Below are 22,966 nucleotides of genomic sequence, written 5' to 3'. Positions count from 1 at the left end.
GCTCCGTCTGTCTCCTCCATCCCTCCCGTCTCCGTCGCCGTGGGTTCACAGCTCTCCCTCCCCCCCTCCCTCGCTCCCTACCTCCCCCGCTCGCTGCTGGCGGGAGCCTCCGAGCTGCTGCGGCGGAGGTCGTCTCGGATGGAGTCGCCGAGAGACGTAGGAGGAGAGACGATGGAGCGCGGGGAGCGGGCCGAGCCACTGACCGATGCCGAGCGGGAGATCATCCAGAACACCTGGGTACACGTCTACGAGAACTGCGAGGACGTGGGCGTGTCGGTCCTCATAAGGTATGTGGTCAGGTGGGGGGTCCTCATAGTGGTGGGGCTGTTGGTCTCCATAGTGATGGGGCTGTTGGTCGCCATTGTGGTGGGGCTGGAGGTCCTCCTAAGGCACATATAGGGCTGATGTTCATCATTGAGTACGTGGGGCTTAGAGTCCTCATAGTGTTGAGGCTGGAGGTCCCCATAAGGTACGTGAAGTATCAGGGGGTCCTCATAAGGTTTGTGTAGCTGGTGGTGGGGGGGGGGGTCTGCAATTTTAGTGGAGTACAATTAAAAAATGACGTTCTCATGTACAGCATCTTATCAGGCATAGAAAAGTTTGGGCAAAGAAGTTGTGAGTGGAGGGTGATTGGGGTTAATGGGGACTAGACTCGACCAACATACAGACACAGATTTCCACTGATGTTTCCTGCAGCTGAGCACCGCTGAACGTGTGTTTTCCATAGATACGTGCAAATTGGAGGGGGATCATGCATTTCTATGAAAGCCCACAGCAGGCTCTGGAAACGGCAGGGGGATTGAGTCCACACTGCGCAGACCACACACACACACACATAGACTATTCTGCTCTCATTCACTCACGTCTGTCCTCATTTTTAAAAAAAGCAATTTCTCAGAAGCCCTCTTCATTCTACAGACTATTTTTGTAAGACGCGATAATTGAGGGAGAGCACATGTTTCTGCTTAAATGTCCTCCTGTCTGAGGCAGACATTCCTGTTCTAGCTGTTCAGTTGGTGCTTTACACCTATTTCACATCTTTTACCTGTCACATTTTCACTCTAAACTTGAAGCACCAGTTTAGCAGGTACCTTTCTGTGGCACCTGGATGACTGCTTATTATTCTCTATTTATTGAATTCTAATATTACAAGTTGTCTGTCACTTTGTTTGTATGTCTGTGTTGGTCTTAATGCTGAGGCTCTGCATCTGAATAAAGAGTCGCTGTCTGACTGAGCTGGGATGCGTTTGACTTTTGTCCCAGTGTTGTCTCAGTGTTGTCTCAGTGTTGTCTCAGTGTTGTTCCAGTGTTGTCTCAGTGTTGTCCCAGTGTTGTCCCAGTGTTGTCTCAGTGTTGTCTCAGTGTTGTTCCAGTGTTGTCTCAGTGTTGACTCAGTGTTGTCCCAGTGTTGTCCCAGTGTTCCACATGGAATGCCGAGAGGGCTCGTTAAAACGGACAGTTAGGGCGCCGCTAAGGCAGTGATGTGCTCTGATTTTGGGTCGGAGCGACAAGATAGTCCCTTAGGGAAAGCTCTGAGGGCAGAGAGTGTGTAGAGTTGTCTCTGTGTGTGTGTGTGTGCGTGCGTGTGTGTCGTTCTTATCTGTGGGTAACAGCAACAAGCTTTGGCACTTCACTGTCTCTATAGACTCTCCCTCTCGGTCTCTCTCTCATTCTCCGTCTCTGTTCCTCTCTCTCCCTCACTTTCTTTCTCACTATCCGTCTCCCTCCCATTCTCTCTCACTTTCCTCAGTCTCCCTCCCATTCTCTATCCCTTATGTCACTTTCTTTCTTTCTATCTTTCATTTCTCTCTGTCCCTTGACAACAAGATCACAGGCACTCTTGACATGCCCAGGCTTGAATGCTCTGCTGGGTCTGATAATCCTACTGAGTGCAAAGCCTCTCGACTGCACCTACAGTACCAGTCAAAAGTTTGGACACACCTACTCATTCAAGGGTTTTTCTTTATTTTTTATTATTTTCTACATTGTATAATAATAGTGAAGACATCACAACTATGAAATAACACATATGGAATCATGTAGTAACCAAAAAAGTGTTACACAAATCAAAATCTATTTTATATTTGAGATTCTTCAAAGTAGCCACCCTTTGCCTTGATGACAGACAGCTTTGCACACACCTGGCATTCTCTCAACCAGCTTCATGAGGTAGTCACCTGGAATGCATTTCAATTAACAGGTGTGCCTTGTGAAAGTTAATTTCCTTAATGCATTTGAGCCAATCAGTTGTGTTGTGACAAGGTAGGGTTGGTATACAGAAAATGGCCTTATTTGGTACTTGACCAAGTTCATATTATGGCAAGAACACATCAAATAAGCAAAGAAAAACGACCGTCCATCAATACTTCAAGACATGAAGGTCAGTCAATACGGAACATTTGAACAACTTTTATCGCGAAAAACCATCAAGAGCTATGATGAAACTGGCTCTCATGAGGACCGCCACAGGAAAGAAAAATCCAGAGTTGTATCTGCTGCAGAGGATAAGTTCATTAGATTTACCAGCCTCTGAAGTTGCATCCCAAATAAATGCTTCACAGAGTTCAAGTAACAGACACATCTCAACATCAGCTGTTCAGGGGAGACTGTGTGAATCAGGCCTTCATGGTCAAATTGCTGCAAAAAAGACAGTACTAAAGGACACCAACAAGAAGAATATACTTGCTTGGGCCAAGCAACACGAGAAACCTGTCCTTTGGCCTGATGAGTCCAAATTTGAGATTTCTGCTTCCAACCGCTGTGTCTTTGTGAGACACAGAGTAGGTGAACGGATGATCTCTGCATGTGTGGTTCACACCGTAAAGCATGGAGGAGGAGGTGTGGGGGTGCTTTGCTGGTGACACTCTAAGTGAATTATAAAAAATTCTGTGTGATCACGCTCTCCGTAGCCGACGTGAGTAAGACCTCTAAACAGGTCAACATACACAAGGCTGCGGGGCCAGACGGATTACCAGGACGTGTGCTCTGGGCATGTGTTGACTAACTGGCAGGTGTCTTCACTAACATTTTCAACATGTCCCTGATTGAGTCTGTAATACCAACATGTTTCAAGCTGACCACCATAGTCCTTGTGCCCAAGAACACAAAGGCAACCTTCCTAAATGACTACAGGCCCATAGCACTCATGTCCGTAGCCATGCTTTGAAAGGCTGGTAATGGCTCATATTAACACCATTTTCCCAGAAACCCTAGACCCACTCCAATTTGCATACCGCCCCAACAGATCCACAGATGATGCCATCTCTATTGCACTCCACACTGCCCTTTCCCACCTGGACAAAAGGAACACTTATGTGAGAATGCTATTCATTGACTACAGTTCAGCGTTCAACACCATAGTACCCTCAAAGCTCATCACTAAGCTAAGGATCCTGAGACTAAATACCTCCCTCTGCAACTGGATCCTGGACTTCCTGATGGGCCTCCCGCAGGTGGTGAGGGTAGGTAGCAACACATTTGCCACGCTGATCCTCAACACTGGAGCTCCCCAGGGGTGTGTGCTCAGTCCCCTCCTGTACTCCCTGTTGACCCATGACTGCATGGCCAGGCACGACTCCAACACCATCAGTTTGCAGACGACACAACAGTGGTAGGCCTGATCACCGACAACGACGATAGGGAGGACCTGGCCAGGTGGTGCAAGAATTACAACCTATCCCTCAATGTAACCAAGACTAAGGATATGATTGTGGACTACAGGAAAAGGAGGACCGAGCACCCCCCCATTCTCATCAACGGGGCTGTAGTGGAGCAGGTTGAGAGCTTCAAGTTCCTTGGTGTCCACATCAACAGCAAACTAGAATGGTACAATCACACCAAGACAGTTGTGAAGATATAGCCTATTCTCCCTCAGGAAACTAAAAAGATTAGGCATGGGTCCTGAGATCCTCAAAAGGTTCTACAGCTGCAACATCGAGAGCATCCTGACTGTTGCATCACTGCCTGGTACGGCAATTGCTCGGCCTCCGACCGCAAGGAACTACATAGGGTAGTGCGTACGGCTCAGTACATCACTGGGGCTACGCTGACTGCCATCCAGAACCTCTACACCAGGTGGTGTCAGAGGAAGGCCCTAAAAATTGTCAAAGACCCCAGCCACCCCAGTCATAGGCTGTTCTCTCTACTACTGCATGGCAAGCGGTACCTGAATGCCAAGTCTAGGACAAAAAGGCTTCTTAACAGTTTTTACTCTCAAGCCAGAAGACTAATCAAATGGCTACCCGGACTATTTGCATTGTGTGCCCCCTCCCCAACCCCTCTTTTTACGCTGCTGCTACTCTCTGTTTATCATATATGCATAGTCACTTTAACTATACATTAATGTACATGCTACCTCAATTGGGCCGACCAACCTCAATCAGCCTGACTAACCGGTGTCTGTATGTAGCCTCACTACTTTTATAGCCTCGCTACTGTATATAGCCTCATTACTGTTATTTTTCACTGTCTATTTACTGTTGTTTTATTTCTTTACTTACCTATTGTTCCCCTAAAACATTTTGGCACTATTGGTTAGAGCCTGTAAGTAAGCATTTCACTGTAAGGTCTACACCGGTTGTATTCGGCGCATGTGACAAACACACTTTGATTTGATTTGAAAATTCAAGGCACACTTAATCAGCACAGCTAGCACAGTATTCTGGAGCAATACGCCATCCCATCTGGTTTTCTCTTAGTGGGACTATCATTTGTATTTCAACATGACAATGACCCAACACACCTCAAGGCTGTGTAAGGGCTATTTGACCAAGAAGGAGAGTTATGGAGTCCTGCATCAGATGACCTGGCCTCCACAATCACCCGACCTCAACGAATTGAGATGGTTTGGGATGAGTTGGACCGCAGAGTGAAGGAAAAGCAGCCAACAAGTGCTCAGCATGTGGGAGAAGCATTCCAGATGAAACTGGTTGAGAGAATGCCAAGAGAATGCCAAGAGTGTGCAAAGCTGTCATCAAGGCAAAGGGTGGCTACTTTGAAGAATCTCAAATCAAAAATATATTTGGATTTATTTAAAACCTTTTTGGTTACTACATGATTCCATATGTGTTATTTCATAGTTCTGATGTCTTCACTATTATTCTACAATGTAGAAAATAGTACAAATAAAGAAAAACCCTTGAATGAGTGGGTGTGTCCAGACTTTTGACTGGTACTGTATGTCACACTCCCTAACATCCCTCCGATTCAGGGAAACGGAGACATCACTGTACCCACTAATTGGCCTGCTCCTATTAACAAGCAGATGGCCCGAGTAAGCAGGTCATCTGTGTGGAATGGATAATGGTCTAATAGCTATCCTGAAAGCACGTTGAAGAGTGGATGGATACTGGGTCAAAGCCTTCCACGGTTCGGTTGACTTCCATGGTTCGCCATGTGAATGCTTAGCTATTTGCATTTCTTTCCTTCTGCTTGGATGGTTGGAAAGAATAGACAGTGACAATTAGCCTGGGCTAATGTCATCATCAATGCGCACAAATGCAATTTCACCCGTGAGGAGACCACCTCCGGCCATCTCGAGTGCTGTAAAAAAAAATGGCAGCTCAATGAAATCACCAAACATCGAACAATAGTACTAGGCTGTGACTGGATGCTTCTGATACTAGCGTGATGGATATGGAGTTCTCCAAAGTGGTCCGTCTTGAGGACTGAGGAGTCGAGACTTGATTTGATTTCATGAAGTGCTTCGAACGACCACAAAGGAAAAGAACCCTTCAAGACTAATTTGAATGTGACTAACAAACCACTAATGGTGCTGCTTGGATGACTTCATTGAAATGCAGCGACAGGTTGGGGGAATTCAGTGTGAGAGCATCTTTGACACTCCAGACACTCCATTCTCACCCTCTGGCTCTGGTTGTGTTAGGGTTTCAGGGCAAATGTTTTGACAGTCTTGCATTATAGAGATATCGAGATGAAGAAATATACACGCAGATATGAAAGTGAATATACACTGTTTTGTATATTTAACAGTATATTATTGCACAATACTCTTGTACCTATAAAGGAGGCCCTAAAGAGGATTGGCGAGGTATACGAAAAAAGTCCTTCATTTCTGACTTCTAAGAGAAAAAGTCCTTTCCTCACAAAGCTCTATGGGACTTTCATGTTTATCTGCAAGGAACAACAAAGTGTTTCAAAGACAAAGTGAAGCAGCGACAGCTGGGAGAGCTTGGCTTGGGGACAGCTACAGGCAAGCAGGCGCCTCTTTAGCGTAGCATAGCATAGCATAGCATAGCTTGTCACAGGATCTGCGGGGATGCAGTGTAGTGTAGCGCTGCTGCCAGGGGCCAAACCTAACCAACGCTGAATAACTAAACCCTCGTACCCATTCAGCCACACTAATGTAAAGCACTTACATGAGTCAAATTGGGTCAGGGGTAAAACAACACGAGAGTGTATGTGTGTTCCAAGTGTTCATTTGTTTACATATAAAGCTGTGCATTCACCAGAAAGGGTGAGAGCAGAGTCAAAAATCTAAAAAATATCCCCCGTATATCTCCTTGTACGAGCAGTGTAAGCTTGTGAAAACCTCATTATAGTCTTATCGATAAAATGCACGGCCGCTAATTGAGGTGGCCTGACGCGGTCAGTGATGGTGGTGGGGATCTACAAACTGTAGACCTCAATCAAAACAAAGCCGGGCCATTCCCCATTCTCTCAGCTTACACCTCATAGGGTGGTTGGAGAATGGGCGTTACTGTACGGCCCTAAAAAACAACGTGCAGTTCAAACTAGTCCATAGACAGCACACACATCAGTCACAGTACCCTCTGTGTGAAGTCCAGTAATCCTCAGAGACGTGCTCTTTCCTTTTGAAGTTCCATTCTTTTCCGTTCAGGACAAGTGTATCGTTCTGAAGGATATACAGTATCTGTGACTAGGGAGGGGGGGTCTTGACAGAAGCACTTTAGGACGTGCAAGGCTCACATAGAGGCTGGTATCTACTGTCACTTTTGTGGATGACAAAGCAGTCGCAGGACATAGGTTTTTTTTGCATCCTTTATCGGCTGTGTGTGGCCGATAAAGGGTATTGTTATGTGGCTCGTAATCAATGCCAAGCCATTTAGGTAGAGGAAACATCCTACGCACAGTCACCGCGGGTGAAGTGCTCCGGGAGGAACATCGACTGCCAACAGTCTCGCTCCTCCAGTCCCCAGCAGCACCTGCCTCTAATTATACTCAAAGAAACGTAACGATCTTGGCGCTCCTCGCCTCATCAGCACCACTTTACCGTTCGCGCCTGCCAATCACCCCGTGCTGCGTGTTGGGGGTGCCCTGAGCAGATTCTCCAAGTAGACACGAGAAATCATTAGAAGTGCGCTGCGCACTCCACTCGCAGGGGCGTAAACACTTGAGTCGTAAAACCCAAGTCGTGACAAAGTGTAAGTAAACCCAATCACCGAGATGCAGATGAGGCTATGTTAATAGGCTGATTACAACTCGAGGCACATTGTGCATTTTGACAACTTTGAGTCGTTTTCAATAGCTCTAGGTCACACATACAACGAGCAGTAATGTCTCCAGAATTTTTCTTTGTAACGCATGTGACTTTATGGCCACAGGGCATCCGTTCAATGAGTAGATTCAGAAATCTTAAAGCTTGAATGCTTCGAACAAATGTTATGAAGCGTATATATTCCCCAACTAGTACCGATTTCAGCAACTTCAGTCATTTCAGTGGCTTTTGCCCAGGGTCTAAACTGACATGTTATTCATCCCTCATTTTTTACACTGACACCATTTGATTGCCTGTGGGCATGTTTATATCTTCTGGGTTGCGAGGACATTCTAATAAGAGTCCTCTTGTCTAATTAGAATGTCAATGTCCTGGAACATTTGAAAACCAGCATGGATGATATCCACATAAGTTGTGCTTGTACCGTCATGGCTCGGCACTAACTCTAACCCGGACTCTTTTGTCCCCCAGTTTCTTGGACTTCCCCTGATATTGTACGGTTGTTCTGTGGGTGTTATGATATAATGAGTACACTAACTTCTACCCAGAGCCATAGATTAACCTTGACACCAGAAGTTCCAGGAAAATCCCGGAGTAAGAATGTTATTGCTCTTTCTGTCCTCCAGGTTCTTTGTGAACTTCCCGTCAGCCAAGCAGTACTTCAGCCAGTTTCAGGACATGGATGACCCAGAGGAGATGGAGCGCAGTGTCCAGCTGAGGCACCACGCCCGCCAGGTGATGGGCGCCATCAACAAGGTGGTGGAGAACCTCCACGACCCAGAGAAAGTGTCCTCTGTTCTGGCTCTGGTGGGCAAGGCGCATGCTGTCAAACACAAGGTGGAGCCTATGTACTTTAAGGTGAGAGGGCGTGGCTTGTCTGTCCATAATGGTCCATAATGTCCCATAAATGCTTTGAGGGTATCTTTTTTTCATCTGGCAATTTGTATTTTTCTTTACATCTTGCCATCCTCTTCCTCTCACCTTTCTCCTCAGTGTTTATCTCACTTCCTTCCTTTCTCCATCTCTCAGATCCTGTGTGGTGTAATGCTGGAGGTGTTCTCGGAGGACTTCCCAGAGTTCTTCACGGCAGAAGTGCAAATGGTGTGGACCAAACTGATGGGGGCGGTGTACTGGCATGTGACGGGCGCCTACACAGAAGTTGGCTGGGTGCAACTCTCCAGCTCGGCAGTGTGAGGGGCGATAGCGGGGTTGATTTTTAGGGCTGAGACTGTTCATAGAATATCTTGTTGTGTTCAACTTTTGGGGGAGTCTTTCCCCTCTCCCTGCTGACTCATTGTGTGTACTTTACTGTATAGCCCCTGAGATTCTGTCTGTATAGCCCCTGAGGCGTTGTCTGTATAGCCCCTGAGGTGTTGTCTGTATAGCCCCTGAGGTGTTGTCTGTAGAGCCCCAGAGGTGTTGTCTGTATATCTCCTTAGGTGTTTTCTATATAGCCCCTGCGGTGTTGTCTGTATAGCCCCTGAGGTGTTCTCTGTATAGCCCCTGAGGTGTTGTCTGTATGGCCCCTGAGGTGTTGCCTGTATAGCCCCGGAGGAATTGTCTGTATAGCCCCGGAGGTGTTGTCTGTATAGCCCCTGGGGTGTTGTCTGTATAGCGTACAGTAAGTGAGCGTGTGTATTCTCTATGCCCTCATCCAACCCTCATTGTAGTATTGTAAATCTCCAATGCTTTCAAGGGAACTAAGGGCTCCATTTTAGGGAGTTTTGTTGCTCACTGAATGTATGCCACTTTGGATTCCCAAACACACCCTGTCTCTTTCCATGCCCATCTCATGCACTATACAAACACACCCATCTGCTAACACCCTGTCCATACGGCAAATGGCTATTTAAATGTAGAAACAATTTCAAAGTGATGGGATAGAGCCACAGGCTGACAGACCACTGTTAAGGTGCCATCTCCTCTTTATAAGCATGCATGAACGAGCACACACACACACACACACACACCACTCTGCCGACTTTGACCGCCCACATTTACAGAGCATTTACTTGGTTTACATTTCCTCATTAAACTCTCCATTAAGGGTTTAAGAAACTGACTCCGGAGGTCTCTGGAAATACAACGGACCCTTTAAAGTAGCTTCAGTGTATCTTTCACCTCTGAACCACTAGGGTAAGACAAAATATTCATATCGACCATATCTGATATACTAAGCACTCTACAACCCTACCAAGAGGTCTATACACTTTGGTACAGTTTAAACCATGTTGGGTTGGCATGTACAATACGGTGCCACAAGTTGCTGCTCCCAACTTTTCCCCTGAATACACTACAAATGGATTTTGAGTGTCAGTTTAGATCCAATCTCCTCTGTGTCTCTGATAGTAACTCCTCTGGTCCCTCTCAGATTTGTCATTTACCATTAATGAGGAAGTAATGGGGCTCCGATCTTCCTCTTGTGGTCATTCATCAAATATCTCCCCTACTCTCTCATCCTTTCTTTCCTCTGGCCAAATGCTGAGAGAGAACATCCCTCTATCTGCTTTGCTAACATGGCTATTTGGCTAATAATATAATTCTATTCATATTCTACTGCCTTCTCCTTTGTTGTTCCTTTGGAGGCCAGCAGTAAAGTTACAAGATCAAGGATATACAGTTGGCTTATATGGCTGATAAATAACCGCCACATGAAGTTGAGCTAATACAATATGGCAAACTCATTCAGCAAGAGACCAGTGGCTGTGGATGAGAGGAAATGAGGTGGATTACTGTAGAAGTTGTTGTCTATAATAAATTCTCTCTCCCATTACACCTACAGTACAATACACTCACCAGTCTCACACTGCTAGCAAAACATTTGACCTCAGATCTGGAGTACAAACCCATAGAGGTCAGGCTCCTCTGTTCCTCTGAGTAGCTCGGGGTGGAGGTGTATTTGTGTTGGGCGTGAGCCGCCCCGACAGGTTGTTTTATTAAACACGTCACCCATAATTCACAAAATGGCTACATTTATTTTTTAAATTCTCCCTTCAGCTGTAAGCTCGTACCCTCCATCTGCAGAGTTTTCCTCCCTGACACACTCTCTCACACACACACACACATACACACACACACACACACAGAGAGACATCATATACTACATCTGGGACTTCTTGTTGTGAATTGTTTTTTTGTCAGTGAGTTTTAAAGCTTGGACTTTATATTTTTCTAAATATATAAAACACAATAATTATCTGTTTATGTATTTGGAATGAGTTGCAAATGAGAACTTGTTCTCAACTGGCCTACCTGGTTAAATAAAGGTGAAATAAAATAAAAAAATGGAATACTTTATATAACTATGATTATATACATTTGTTGCCTGGGGCAGTGGGAGTGGTTTTGTGCTGTTTTAGCATGTTTGCACAGCCTCCTACAGACGTGTACCTTTGCAGACCTGGTGAAATTAACTATCAACAACTATCAATAAAGTGATAATTACCTACAATTGTTTCAGGGCGTTTGGACTGTCTTTGAATGTGTGACCATATACTGTAGGTTTTATGTATTTGAATGTGTATGATATATATCTACCGAGAGCATATGTGTTGACTGTGCAGGATTTCCTAGGAATTAAATAGAGTTTGTCAATTCTACTCAGTTCTCTATTCTCGTCTCTTAAAGTGCCCGTCTAAGAGAAGTAGCCTGGTCCCAGATCTGTTTGTGCTATCATTTGCAACTTCTTGTCACCCACTGACAATGAACAATGGAATTGGCAAGAGCAAAAACAGATCTGGGACCAGGCTAGGCTACTTCTCTTCCCTCCCCTTCTCCAGTCTGGTGCAGAAGACTGAAATAGCACAACAGGATCTCTTGCCTATAGGTGCACAGAGGTACTGGGTTTTCGAGGCCCTCTGTTTCACTCTGCTAATTCAATAATGAGATGTAAATGTCATTAATCAATGATTAATTAACGTGCCTGTTCGCTGGTTGATGCCCAGAGCAATGCTTTTTAACAAAGGGCACCGGCGAGAGCTTCAAACAGTGAAGAAGGCATCCTTTTTTAAATTCCGGGTCTCTTGCCGATATATGATCATGTACTGTATCATCAGAAGTGGTTATAACTTTGCTTTATTGTAAATTTATGCAAATCCAATGACTGCTCGGAGTTTCACAGTGTTGGCGGGAAGAACTCCCACTATCATGGAAACTTCCAGATATTGGTTTTAATTGAACGCTAAAGCACTGTAGTAGATTCTACATCTCCCACCTCCTACTGTATCTGCAGAGGAATATCTCCAGTGGTATTTAGCAGTGTGTGTGCTCCCCTGTGTGCTGTGTTGACAGGATGGTGACGTTTCACCATGGCGACCAGTCTCTTGTCACCAAGCTTGTCATTCTAGCTAGTGCTGGTGACGGTCAGGGACTCATTTGGACAGGCTCCCATGGTGATAACAAAGACACAAACACACATGTGCACCTACATCAACATTCAAAGCTGTACAGTAAGGTGAGAAGTGCCGGCGTATGAGAAGAGAACACACAGACACACGCATGTGCACACACACACACACCTGCCTACCTATCTGACTCAGCAGTTGCAGGGATGTTGGGATTAAATAGCCTATTAATAGTGTCAGGGACAAGAGAACAGCATTTGGCAGCAGATCCGTCATGCATCACCTATGTGGCTACGTAACCTTCTCATAGTACAACGGGTAATGTCAACACATAACCTCATCCAGAGGCCCTGTTGGTACTTGAACTCCTAGCAGCATACAGGTCCTCTCTAGTCATGAGAGGAGAGGACTTAATAAGCATTGTTCTTACTACCATGGCTACCGCATCATCCCCAGCCTCCAATTGATTCATAGAACCCCTCTCTTCTCCACTGTAACTCATGACCAAGTCGTTGCTGCAACTTGGTAAAATAAGGGTTAAATATACCAGGTTGCGATACATTTGGCCAGGTCATAAGAGCAGGGAGTATCAAACTCATTCCACAGAGGGCCGAGTGTCTGCGGGTTTTTGTTTTTTTCCTTTCAATTGAGACCTAGACAACCAGATGAGGGGAGTTCCTTACAAATTAGTGACCTTAATTTATTAAACAAGTACAAGGATGGAGCGAAAATCCACAGACACTCGGCCCTCCGCGGAATGAGTTTGACACGTGGGCCATATAGGGTGTAATAGCAATGTTAACAACAGTCTGATGTCATTGCACTCAACCAGGTTTGGAAATGTCATAATAACAAGCATCCTTTCACTCATCTGAATGTGGATCTATATGAGTTAAAAGAACGTAGACTTGGTTAAAAATAGCTGGGGCAAGATACCAAAACCATGCAGGTGGCAGTGGTTCTTAGATACATATCTCTTGGTGATTTAAGGATCCAAGAGGCTCTCCATCATGACAGGGCTGTGGAGGAGAAACCTGAGGACTCCACAATTAGGAACACTTCTCCAAGCCAGAGATGAGATGCCCACATAACTTGCAGAATTCACATTCCTGGCAGTGCCCCTGTGAATCCCAAACCATCCGATACCCACGCTTCAGAGCATTCCTGACAGACCTCGAGGAGTCTGTGCCTGCCTACATGGGGAATTTCACATCTCCGGTGCTGATAGATTGCCTTGAGAATGGCCATCTCGAGATGCCTGGGTCACATTCACAATCTCCTCACTCTAACAAGACAGGGGAGGATGGTATTCATTGACATCCGGGACAGAGAGCATCCATCCCTTCTTTGCGCCTTTCCCTGCAATGGTTCATTATGTTGCCAAGGGTCTGGCATTCAGGGGCCTTTGAAAAGTTTTCCATATAGGAAGTTGTCAATATAGGCTCCAGTGGGGCACATCATGGTAGTAGCATTGATAGCCTGTGATAATACTGGTTGATAAACAGGAAGATGATTCATCTTGAGACTTTTTCTAGTCCAGTGACTCAAGCAGAAATTCCATATGTAACTGGTATACGTGTCTAATTAGAGATTCATGAGAAAGTGCGTACACATCACATAGTGGCTTATAATAGTACAGTATCAGTGATCTCATCTGGTCTAATCCCTACCTGCTAATCCAGCCAGGTTTTAGCAGGCGTCTAGGAAAGTAGTATGGGCAGTGGACTGGAACAGGCTAACAGGCTAACGCTTACGCTACGCTAACTTGGCCCCTCCGGATTGTGGGACAGAGAGCCCCCATGAGCTGTTCATGCTGACCCGGCCTGCCTGCTGGGTGTGTGGGCCAGGTTGATCATGTGCACCACGATCCTGATCATCTCGACCCTGTCAGTCATTCTGCGCAGACGATTCAACAACCGAGTCAAACCGTGAGTACATCCAAGCCTACCCACCGATACACAATTTATCCCTTTACATTCCCTGCTTGCCAGTGTCTGGCATAGAGAAAGTCAACTGGTCTACACAGAGAGCTCCAATCCCTATCATGCTCTGGTTGGGGGCTCTAAGTTTGGTGTCTGAGGGCTATAGTCTTGTTTGATGGCTTTATTCTTGTGTGGGATTTGCAATGAGAAAGAGTCCGTTTTGCCAGCACTTGGGCTCTTCAGTTCAAATCATTTGTTTGAATCATTTGTCATCTCCTAATTATTTGTCATCTCCACTCTCTGTCTCTATTATGTGTGATGAGTATAATGCCAGTACAGAGTACACCAGATGTATGTGTTCTAGTTCCCCCCCAGCCTTAAGGCCCTCCCTGTCCTTGAATGTCATCTCAATGTGACTGTCAGAGTCTGGGAAAAGAGGCAATTAAGTGGTGTGAAAAACACCAGGGGTCGAGGGTTGAATTGATTCCAGGTGATTTTGTGCCCGCCGAAGCTGGTGTCGTTAGTGTGAAGTGTGCTCAGTTAGTTCCCTGCTGAATGTCATGTTGAAGGACAGCTCTTGGAACAACCATTCGGGGGAAAAAAACAGAGGTTTCTAGTAAATATTAATTGTTAACGCCACGGTGGCCATAAAACTCAAGATCATGGGGAGGAAATCAATTGCGGCACTACAGCATAAGACCCTAAATAACAGACGATCTCTTCATGCAAAGCTGAGAGAGGAAGGAAAGCTCACTATGTGAGGCTATTTTGTTTTGAGGAATGTAAAAACACCACTATGATGGATGGATTGTCTATAGAGGCTTGGATGTGGTGGTTTGGATGGCAAGCTGATGCCAAATACCAGCCTGTACCCGGTGTGCCAGCCTCCCAGTCAACACTGAACTCAAAGCAAGTTGGGCTATAAGATTGTTTACAACAACAAAAAATGACCCAAGCTTCCATCGCCTCACGTGTTGTTTTGTACCATTATGACTCATGGATTACTGTCAAGCCATTAAAATCCTTCCCTAAATTGCTTGTCAAGCTAATCTTTGAGATAATCTTTCTCTGCTCACATTTGTCTAACTCTGCAAAACAAGGCAACAGGCTGTGATCGGGTTGAAAAGTTTGAGTTGAAAAGTTGAGGGTAGACATTATGGCGTTATTAGAGTTCAAACCAGTTTGTCAGGGAGGAGATGGGACAGCCTGTTCTTTCGCCATAAGATGTACGACCAATGTGAGCATTCTATTGTGTGATCAATTTGACTGGGTGGGACAGTGCTACTGTAGTGTTTCACCATCTGATCTGATAGTCATAGTCTTAGATTGGCCTGATACACTATTGGGTAACACTTTATTTGAATAGGCCATCTGTAGATGCTCTACAGACTATTTGCAGACTATCAGTAACATTTCAAATAACTATCTACTAAGCCTAACCCTAGACCTACCCCTAACCTTAACCAGGCTGTATCACATCCGGAGGTGATTGGGAGTCCCATAGGGCAGCGCACAATTGTCCCACCTAAACCGCAACCTTAGCAAGCAGTTGCTTATCAACAGATAGTTTGTTGATAGTATGATCATCTGTAGAACATCTACAGATGGACTATCCAGACTATCCAAATAAAGAGTGACACACTACTGTCCTTTGGAGAGCCTTGTTGCTGGAGAGTTGAGTAGAGAGAGAGGCCACTGAGGACATTCACCTGACAGTCCTTCCCACAAGCACATACTTACACAGACAACGTTATAGACACTCCTCAGCCACCCCACAGTATTACTCTCACACAACCAGTCCAAAGAAATAACACACTTTTAGTAACAGTACCTCTTCGGCAATATAAAATGACCAGATACACTTGATTTTTTTTTAAATGACGGCCTACCAAAAGGCCTCCTGCGGGGACGGGGGCTAGGATTCAAAATAAATACAGTTAAATAAAAACGTAGTGAAATGTGTTGTTTTACAGGGTCAGCCATAGTAGTATGACACCCATGAAGCAAATTGAGGGTTAAGTGTCTTGATCAAGCGCTCATCAACAGATTTTACACCTTATGGGCTCAGTTTTTTGAAGCCAAAACCTTTCAGATACTGGCTCAATGCTCTAACCACTAGGCTACCTTCCACCCTGCCACCAAGTTCACTATGTAAGAGCATTCTCTCATCAGCATTCCCCATCAGCTCAGCAGATGGAGATGCCACAGTGCTGGGCGTGGCAGGAGTGGTTGGAGTATATTCAAACATCTCCCGTGGGACTGAGACCCAACGACACAGATCTTCTGTTTACCCCTGAAGCTGATTAACACTCTCTCTATGAACCTCTGGCCTGCCGTACAATCTCTGGAGGCTTGTTTTAAATCATGTAAACACACACGAGCACACACATATACAGGCATTACAAGCGAAACAGGCTGCTTGACATATGCTCGGGTAGTAATTCTCTCCTCTGTATATTGAACACTGACTACATTACAAGGACCAAACATTTTCAATGCAGATTGTGGAACACTGCTACCCACCAACCTCGAAACAGTGACACATCACTTTGCATTGAACCAAACGGACTGTGCTTGAGCCGCTAAAAGGAGAATCCCCCTCAAAAACCAACAAAGCAACCAAAAATCATGATCTCAGAGTAATCTGTCTCTCTCTTTCTGGCAGGAAGTCACTGAGTCACTGAGGTAATGGTGATAAGCCCATGCCAAGAGGCGAGCAGTCACCATACTTACACTTAGAATCCCCAGAGGTATTCAGCTGTGGGAGTTTATCTGTCACACTCTCCTCTCCTGTGCTAATACGATCTTTCACCTGCTGTCCACCCACCGCTCCACCCCTGCTTTCCTCTTCTCTCCGCCTTCCATCCATCCTTTCAGCCATCCGGATGAGCTGGGGGAGAAAGAGATGGCATACGTGCAGAGAGAACTGCAGCCCATGGAGAAGTGAGGCTCCCCGACCTGTCAGGCATCAGTTCCAGGTACATTACTACAGTAAAGTTGGATGTACGCCAGACCGACATAGCCTTCGAAAACATACACCTGTCATCCTCTTCGGCCTCTAACGGAGTTCACCTGCAGTTTGTGAGTAAACAATACAGTTTGTTGTGTCTGTAGTAAAGCTGTAGGTCAAAGAGGGGTTTAAATGATGTGTGGGAAAGCATACCTACATCAAAGACCGTCAAGCAGAGTAGGCATACTGTTACAGCACCAGTCCAAATTCTGGACACACCCACTCATTCAAGGGTTCTTCTTTATCTTTGCTATTACTAAGACATCCAAACTATGAAATAACACATATGGAATCATGTAGTAACCAAAAAAGTGTTCAACGAATCAAAATGTATTTTAGATTCTTCAAAGTAGCCACCCTTTGCCTTGATGATCGCTTTGCACACTCTTGGAATTCTTTCAACCAGCATCACCTGGAATGCTTTTCCAACAGGTTTGAAGGAGTTCCCACATATGCTGAGCACTTGTTGGCTGCTTTTTGTTCACTCTGCGGTCAAACTCATCCCAAACCATCTCAATTGGGTTGAGGTTGGGTGATTGTGGAGGCCATGTCATCTAATGCAGCACTCCATCACTCTCCTTATTTGTCAAATAGCCCTTACACAGCCTGGAGGTGTGTTGGGTCATTGTACTATTGAAAAACAAATTATAGTCCCACTAAGCCTAAACCAGATGGGATGGCATATCGCTGCAGAATGCTGTGGTAGCCATGCTGGTTAAGTGTGCCTTGAATTCTAAATAAATCACAGACAGTGTCACCAACAAAGCACCCCCACAACATCACACCTCCTCCTCCATGTTTCACGGTGGGAATTACACATGCAGAGATCATCCCTTCAGCTACACTACATCTGACAAAGATCTCAAATTTGGACGTGTTTCTTGGCCCAAGCAAGTCTCTTCTTCGTGTCCTTTGTTAGGGGTTTCTTTGCAGCAATTCAACCATGAGGACCTGATTCACGCAGTCTCCTCTGAACAGTTGACGTTGAGATGTGTCTTTTATTTGGGCTGCAACTTCTGAGGCTGGTAACTCTAATGAACATATCCTCTGCTGCAGAGGTAACTCTGGGTCTTCCTTTCCTGTGAAGGTCCTCATGAGAGACAGTTTCATCATAGCGCTGGATGGTTTTTGCAGCTGCACTTGAAAAAACATTTAAGTTCTTAAATTTGTCTGCACTGGCTGACCTTCATGTCTTAAAGTAATGATGAACTGTCTCTCTTTGCTTATTTGAGCTGTTCTTGGCATAATATGGACTTGGTCTTTCCCCAAATAGGGCTATCTTTTGTACACCACCCTTACCTTGTCACAACACAACTGATTGGCTCAAACAAATTAACTTTTAACAAGGCACACCTGTTAATTTAAATGCATTCCAGGTGACTACCTCATGAAGCTGGTTGAGAGAATGCCAAGAGTATGCAAAGCTGTCATCAAGACAAAGGGTGGCTACTTTGAAGAATCTCAATATAAAATATATTTTGATTTGTTTCACACTTTATTGGTTACTACATGATTCTATTTGTGTTATTGCACTTTTTTAATGTCTTCACTATTATTCTACAATGTAGAAAATAGTCAGAATAAAGAAAAACCCTGGAATGAGTAGGTGTGTCCAAACTTTTGACTGGTACTGTAAATAAGAGCTCAAGCTCAATAGATAGGGTTAAAGTTGAACCATATCTACATATCACTTGTTGCTCCAACAGGTGGAGAAAGAGCATGAGAGAGACACAGGCTTGTTATGGGAACGGGTTCAGGAAAAAGTATAAGACCTGCTCCCTCTGGTTTCAATCCAGCAAATTAGTCAAATTAGAATCTGGAACCGCTCTTCCCCAAATGCATCTGGCTGGCTAGTCTTTTCGTTTCCATGGCAATACCAGCGAAGCTTCCTGGATGGTAGGCATCAATAACCACCCAATCAAGAGTTTAGGCTTAGTGCTAGTGAGGTGCCGCAGGCTCCGGGGCCCGCATTCACAAAAAGTCTGAGTAGGAGTGCTGCTAAAGGATCCGTTCTGCCTTTTAGATCATAATGCATACGATTATACGGACAGGAGGGACCCTACTCAGAGACACTTTTTTAATACGGGCCCTGGATTTACTACACGGAGACTTGGTATGACTGCAGTAGTGGATACTTTAAACGAGTGTCCAGGAGTCGAGCCAAAACCAATTTAGTCCCCAGGTGGCAGTGCGTCAGGCTAGCTAGGCACGCTAAACTCTCATGGCTAACACATGTGTTTCACAGTTCAGCCTATGTACTTATACAAGACAGTCTACTGGTTTAAACTTTCTGGTTGGAAATTCCTCTTTTCAGATCCTCAGGCAGCAGCAACCAGTCGTGAACACACGGGGAAGGTGACCAGGCTGTATGGAAGGAAAAGGAACAGGTGAGAGAACAATTATTCTTGTCTAGTCTTTTCTGATTTCCAAACGTGTTCTCGATATTACTCCTCCATATAACCGCACGAGTAGCTACAGTTTGTCATAATTATGATTCAGCAGCAGTGCTAGGACAGTAAATCATTAAATCTGTCTTCACATCAATAATGGCTCTTTCTTTTGTCAGATCGTTTATAATGCAGAGAGAAATAAATGGATAGATCATCTTTCCCGTAGATCAAAGCCTTCTCTGTTACATGGCCAGCCCAATGACACAGCTAGTTGAGGTTGAAGTAGCTTTTCAGATATTTGAGGTTGACTAAGTCAGAGATGGTTTAGCCTTACAGGGTCGTGACTAGGGGCAGGATGTACTGAATGGCAATGAAAGAGCCTTGCCCTAACCAGAGGAACTCTAGCACACAGGGCAGAGTATCAATGTCTCGACTCAAGTTGCAAATACAGAAACAGTGTCAGTCACCTGAGACCGACAAGAGGGTGTAATCTGGCCAGAAACCCCCAGCTCTGTTTGGGCCAATTCCAAACACCAGTGGACAGGGACTGTCTGGGAGTCAGAAGGGAGAGAGCGGATGCTTCTTCAGCATGCCTGGAGCAGAGGATAGAAGGGTGGCTTGTGCTCGCCTGCCAGGGCACTGGAGAGACGTGAGGGAGTGGAGCATAGAGAAGAGACAGAGCCACAGAGTAAGACGTCTCTCACCTGCACAATCTCTCTGTGTTTTGTCATCTCAGGCAAACTACCAACACTCCATTTTTGGAGTGTTGGTACTACCAAACTACCAACACTCCACAACTACACCTTGGAAGGGTTTTACTCTTCTGCTATGTAGTTTTTGTAGTATGTGACTGTGTGATGAGGCGACTTAGAAATGTCACTTCATCAAGACTTGAGACCAAGGGTACGCACAGAACCAAGGGTACGCACAGAACCAAGGGTATGCACAGAACCAAGGGTACGCACAGAACCAAGGGTACGCACAGTTACTGGGGAGAAATCGAGCATGCGGCTAAATGTTTCATGGCAACGCGAGGCGGAAAACGGCTCCCTTTGCAAAACTAGGCCTAGTGTGATAAAATGTGGCATAAAGAGATTCTGTTTCGCAACAACGTCTCGCTCTCTTTGAATGATTCATGTCCTTGCGTGTCAGCTGCTTATCATCCCCTGGTCTGCCTGGTCTCTCTTTTCCCCTCTCTACCTCGACCTCTCTCTTTCACAGATGTGGGTCCAGGATGTCGAAAATGTCCTCAGTTCAATGGCTAGGCAACTGGTGAGTCGATCCGAGTCTCTGTGATTTTATGATTGCCACTACTCTAGCAGACATCTGTGTTGTTTGAAGTTGAATTCTGGAACGTGTTTCAAAGGACAACCTCGTCTTTGGCGATTCCCTGTACAGGAATATTTACACATTGATATATCCTGTGTCAGCTGATAAAGACTTTGAACCATGTGGTAAAGGAGATACGTCTACAGCCTGAAAATTCTATACTCAATAGACAAAATAGTTACAGTTTGTAATAGTATCAACAACAAAAAAGTTTTTCAGGATGGTTTCGTTGCTTTTAACCTGTGTCACACCATTGTTGCAGACAGTAGTATTAGTAAGTTAGATAGTCGGCAGCTAACTTACAAACTAACTGCCTCTCTCTTCCCTCTCCCAGTGTGCTTCCCTGGATAAATATCCTCGCCACGAGCCTGGGGATGGCTCAAACCACTTCTCCCCTTCCTTCCAAGACTGGTTTCCCTCCCGTCATCCGGCCCTTACTTACAGACAGCTGTAGGTCCTCTACACCCACAGACTGAAGAGCCATGGAACATATTGCTCAGCAGCTAAAATGGACAATGGCAGAACGAAGCCTTCATTATTGATTGATTTGAAATGTTTATTGGTGTGAATCATCTAGAAACCACCATAGGTAGTGCTACCACAGAGGAGGAGTCAAAGATATTCAGTTATATACCAGAGCTCATGAAAATACATTTCTACCCTTGTCTGAATCTCTCCATTTCGGGGTATGCATTGAAAGCAAAGAGGAACAAAGGGGATGCAACCGTTCCAAAGCATGATGTGTACTCATCTATGATAAGTTGCTGTTTGACATTCTGGAGAGGTGTAATCATATAAAGACACAGATGTCCTCCAAGAGTCACACTCTAATAAAGGATGATGATAAGTCAAACAGAGTCCAGAGTTTACAGTCTGACCTTCTCTGGTCCAAGAGGCTAGAGACCAATTCTTCCCTCACGCAACCCTCCCCTCAATTAAATAAACTTGTGATTTATCTGAGCTACTCTCTGTTGTATCTTTGTCTGAAAATGTTGGAAATCGGCCAGTGGAAACAGAACACACATATCAGTCTGTACACCAAATGTTTAAAAAGAATTCCAATGCCCTTTGACCTGCAGACCACTTGACTAAGTATCCATTTGAGAAGTTATTGATTCTATTGAATGCTCTGTGGCTTAGGAGGGAAATGGGACTGTGTGGTTGGTAGTTGAATGATTTCTTGGAAGCAGATATGATTTGGTGTCTATATATAGGGTCTCAACAGACGGAGCAGTGCGACCTGTACTGTGTCAGCTGACTTCCTGGTCCCAAGTCTCCTCGGTCCCCCAAATGAGATCCAAGACGCCATGCTTCCTGGCTGATTAAATAAATTATTGAATCCTTGTTGTTGCTGTTGATTTTCTCCTGTTGTCCTGGGGATTTCATTGGCTTGTTTGTTTTCATCCGTCAGCGTCACAAAGGGGAGGCAAGTTTTTTTTTTTTACGAAAAAGTACAAAATGCATTGCCATAAAGGGATTTGGGCGGCATTTAGATCCACTCTATTTAAGGGACATTTCATCATCTCCAGTAAGTCGGACCCCAGTAAGACTACCTGTCGCCGTTGGCGTCGGCTAATTGGGATTCTAATAAATTAAAAAATCTAACATTAACATACGTGAAAAAGCTGGCTTCTATGTTTTGTAGTAGAAAAGATGGCGGAAAGTAAGTGTTTCCAATGACTTCATCAACCAATTAGTAGACAATTACTAGGCAATTATTAGGTAATGCCTACTTATAATTGCTTAAAATCACACTAGCTTCTGTCCTCCTCTGGGTAATTTGACTTCAATACAAAACCTAGGAGGCTTGTGGTTCTCACCCCCTTCCATAGACGTACACAGTAACTATGACAACGTCATAGTTGAACAAATTCATTTCTTCCTAAATTAAGGAGAGGCAAGAGAGAGAGAGAGAGAGATAGAGAGAGCTATATTTGGTTATATTGTTTTTACTTTCACTTAGCTAGCAAATACAGCAAGCTAGTTTAGCCTACTCAAACACCCGGGTAAAACAGAGAGGGATGCTATGTTGGCTAGCTGGCTGTGGCTATCCAACACTCAAACTCTTCCAAGTCAAGGAAACTTTTTGGTTTTATTAATGTATTACTGCTAAACTGCTTTCTGACTGTACACTGTACTGCATGATTGTAGCGGGTTTTCTAACCCATTCGTTTTAGTAGTTCTAGTTGACGATGACATGACAACAATGTAGGCTGTGTGTAGCGGTTAGCGGTCCTAATATGAAGGTTCGGCTTAGACGTTGTTTTTCTGCCTGGTCTCAGAGAGTTGATGTTGATGCACTGAAGTTCACAAGCGAAGGGAAAAGGTGAGAGGAGGAGAGCGTGTAGAAAGACAGTTGCGAGGAAAGTGATCATGCTGTTTTTATGTGGCTGCTATGAAAGTGAGCTGTTTTTGTGTGATCAGGGGTGTGGTCATTCCGCCAATTCTGTTGAAAAAGGTTTCTTAAACAGAAGCAAACGGAACGAAACGGGGAG

At 44.9% G+C, this 22,966-nt stretch overlaps 1 protein-coding gene and 1 long non-coding RNA gene across 4 annotated transcripts in view; both read left to right on the top strand.

Moving 5' to 3' along the window:
* cygb2 (cytoglobin 2) overlaps positions 1-10,933 on the top strand; it is an 11,188-nt gene extending 255 nt beyond the window's left edge. Inside the window, exons 1-3 of one of the 2 annotated variants that reach the window (XM_042310906.1) lie at positions 1-287; positions 8,104-8,335; positions 8,471-10,933. The exon at positions 1-287 is cut by the window's left edge and continues 255 nt beyond it. In XM_042310906.1, the coding sequence (XP_042166840.1) occupies positions 139-287; positions 8,104-8,335; positions 8,471-8,671 (582 nt within the window). In that variant the 5' untranslated portion in view covers positions 1-138 and the 3' untranslated portion in view covers positions 8,672-10,933. The remainder of the gene's footprint in view (positions 288-8,103; positions 8,336-8,470) is intronic. The other variant, XM_024396555.2, reaches the window with a different exon arrangement.
* Positions 10,934-13,498: 2,565 nt separating this feature from the next.
* LOC112230320 lies at positions 13,499-21,431 on the top strand. 2 transcript variants are annotated; one of them, XR_002950309.1, is made up of 5 exons: positions 13,499-13,748; positions 16,620-16,720; positions 19,067-19,139; positions 20,364-20,414; positions 20,806-21,431. It is a non-coding gene; the product is annotated as an uncharacterized LOC112230320 (long non-coding RNA). The 2 variants fall into 2 exon arrangements; XR_002950308.1 differs by having other exon boundaries at positions 16,620-16,823.
* The last annotated feature ends 1,535 nt before the right edge of the window (positions 21,432-22,966 follow it).

This window comes from Oncorhynchus tshawytscha, linkage group LG32, assembly GCF_018296145.1.
Source record: "Oncorhynchus tshawytscha isolate Ot180627B linkage group LG32, Otsh_v2.0, whole genome shotgun sequence".
Taxonomy (NCBI): domain Eukaryota; kingdom Metazoa; phylum Chordata; class Actinopteri; order Salmoniformes; family Salmonidae; genus Oncorhynchus; species Oncorhynchus tshawytscha.
The sequence above is the reverse complement of the archived record's forward strand: the minus strand, read 5'-3'. Positions and strand labels throughout refer to the sequence as shown.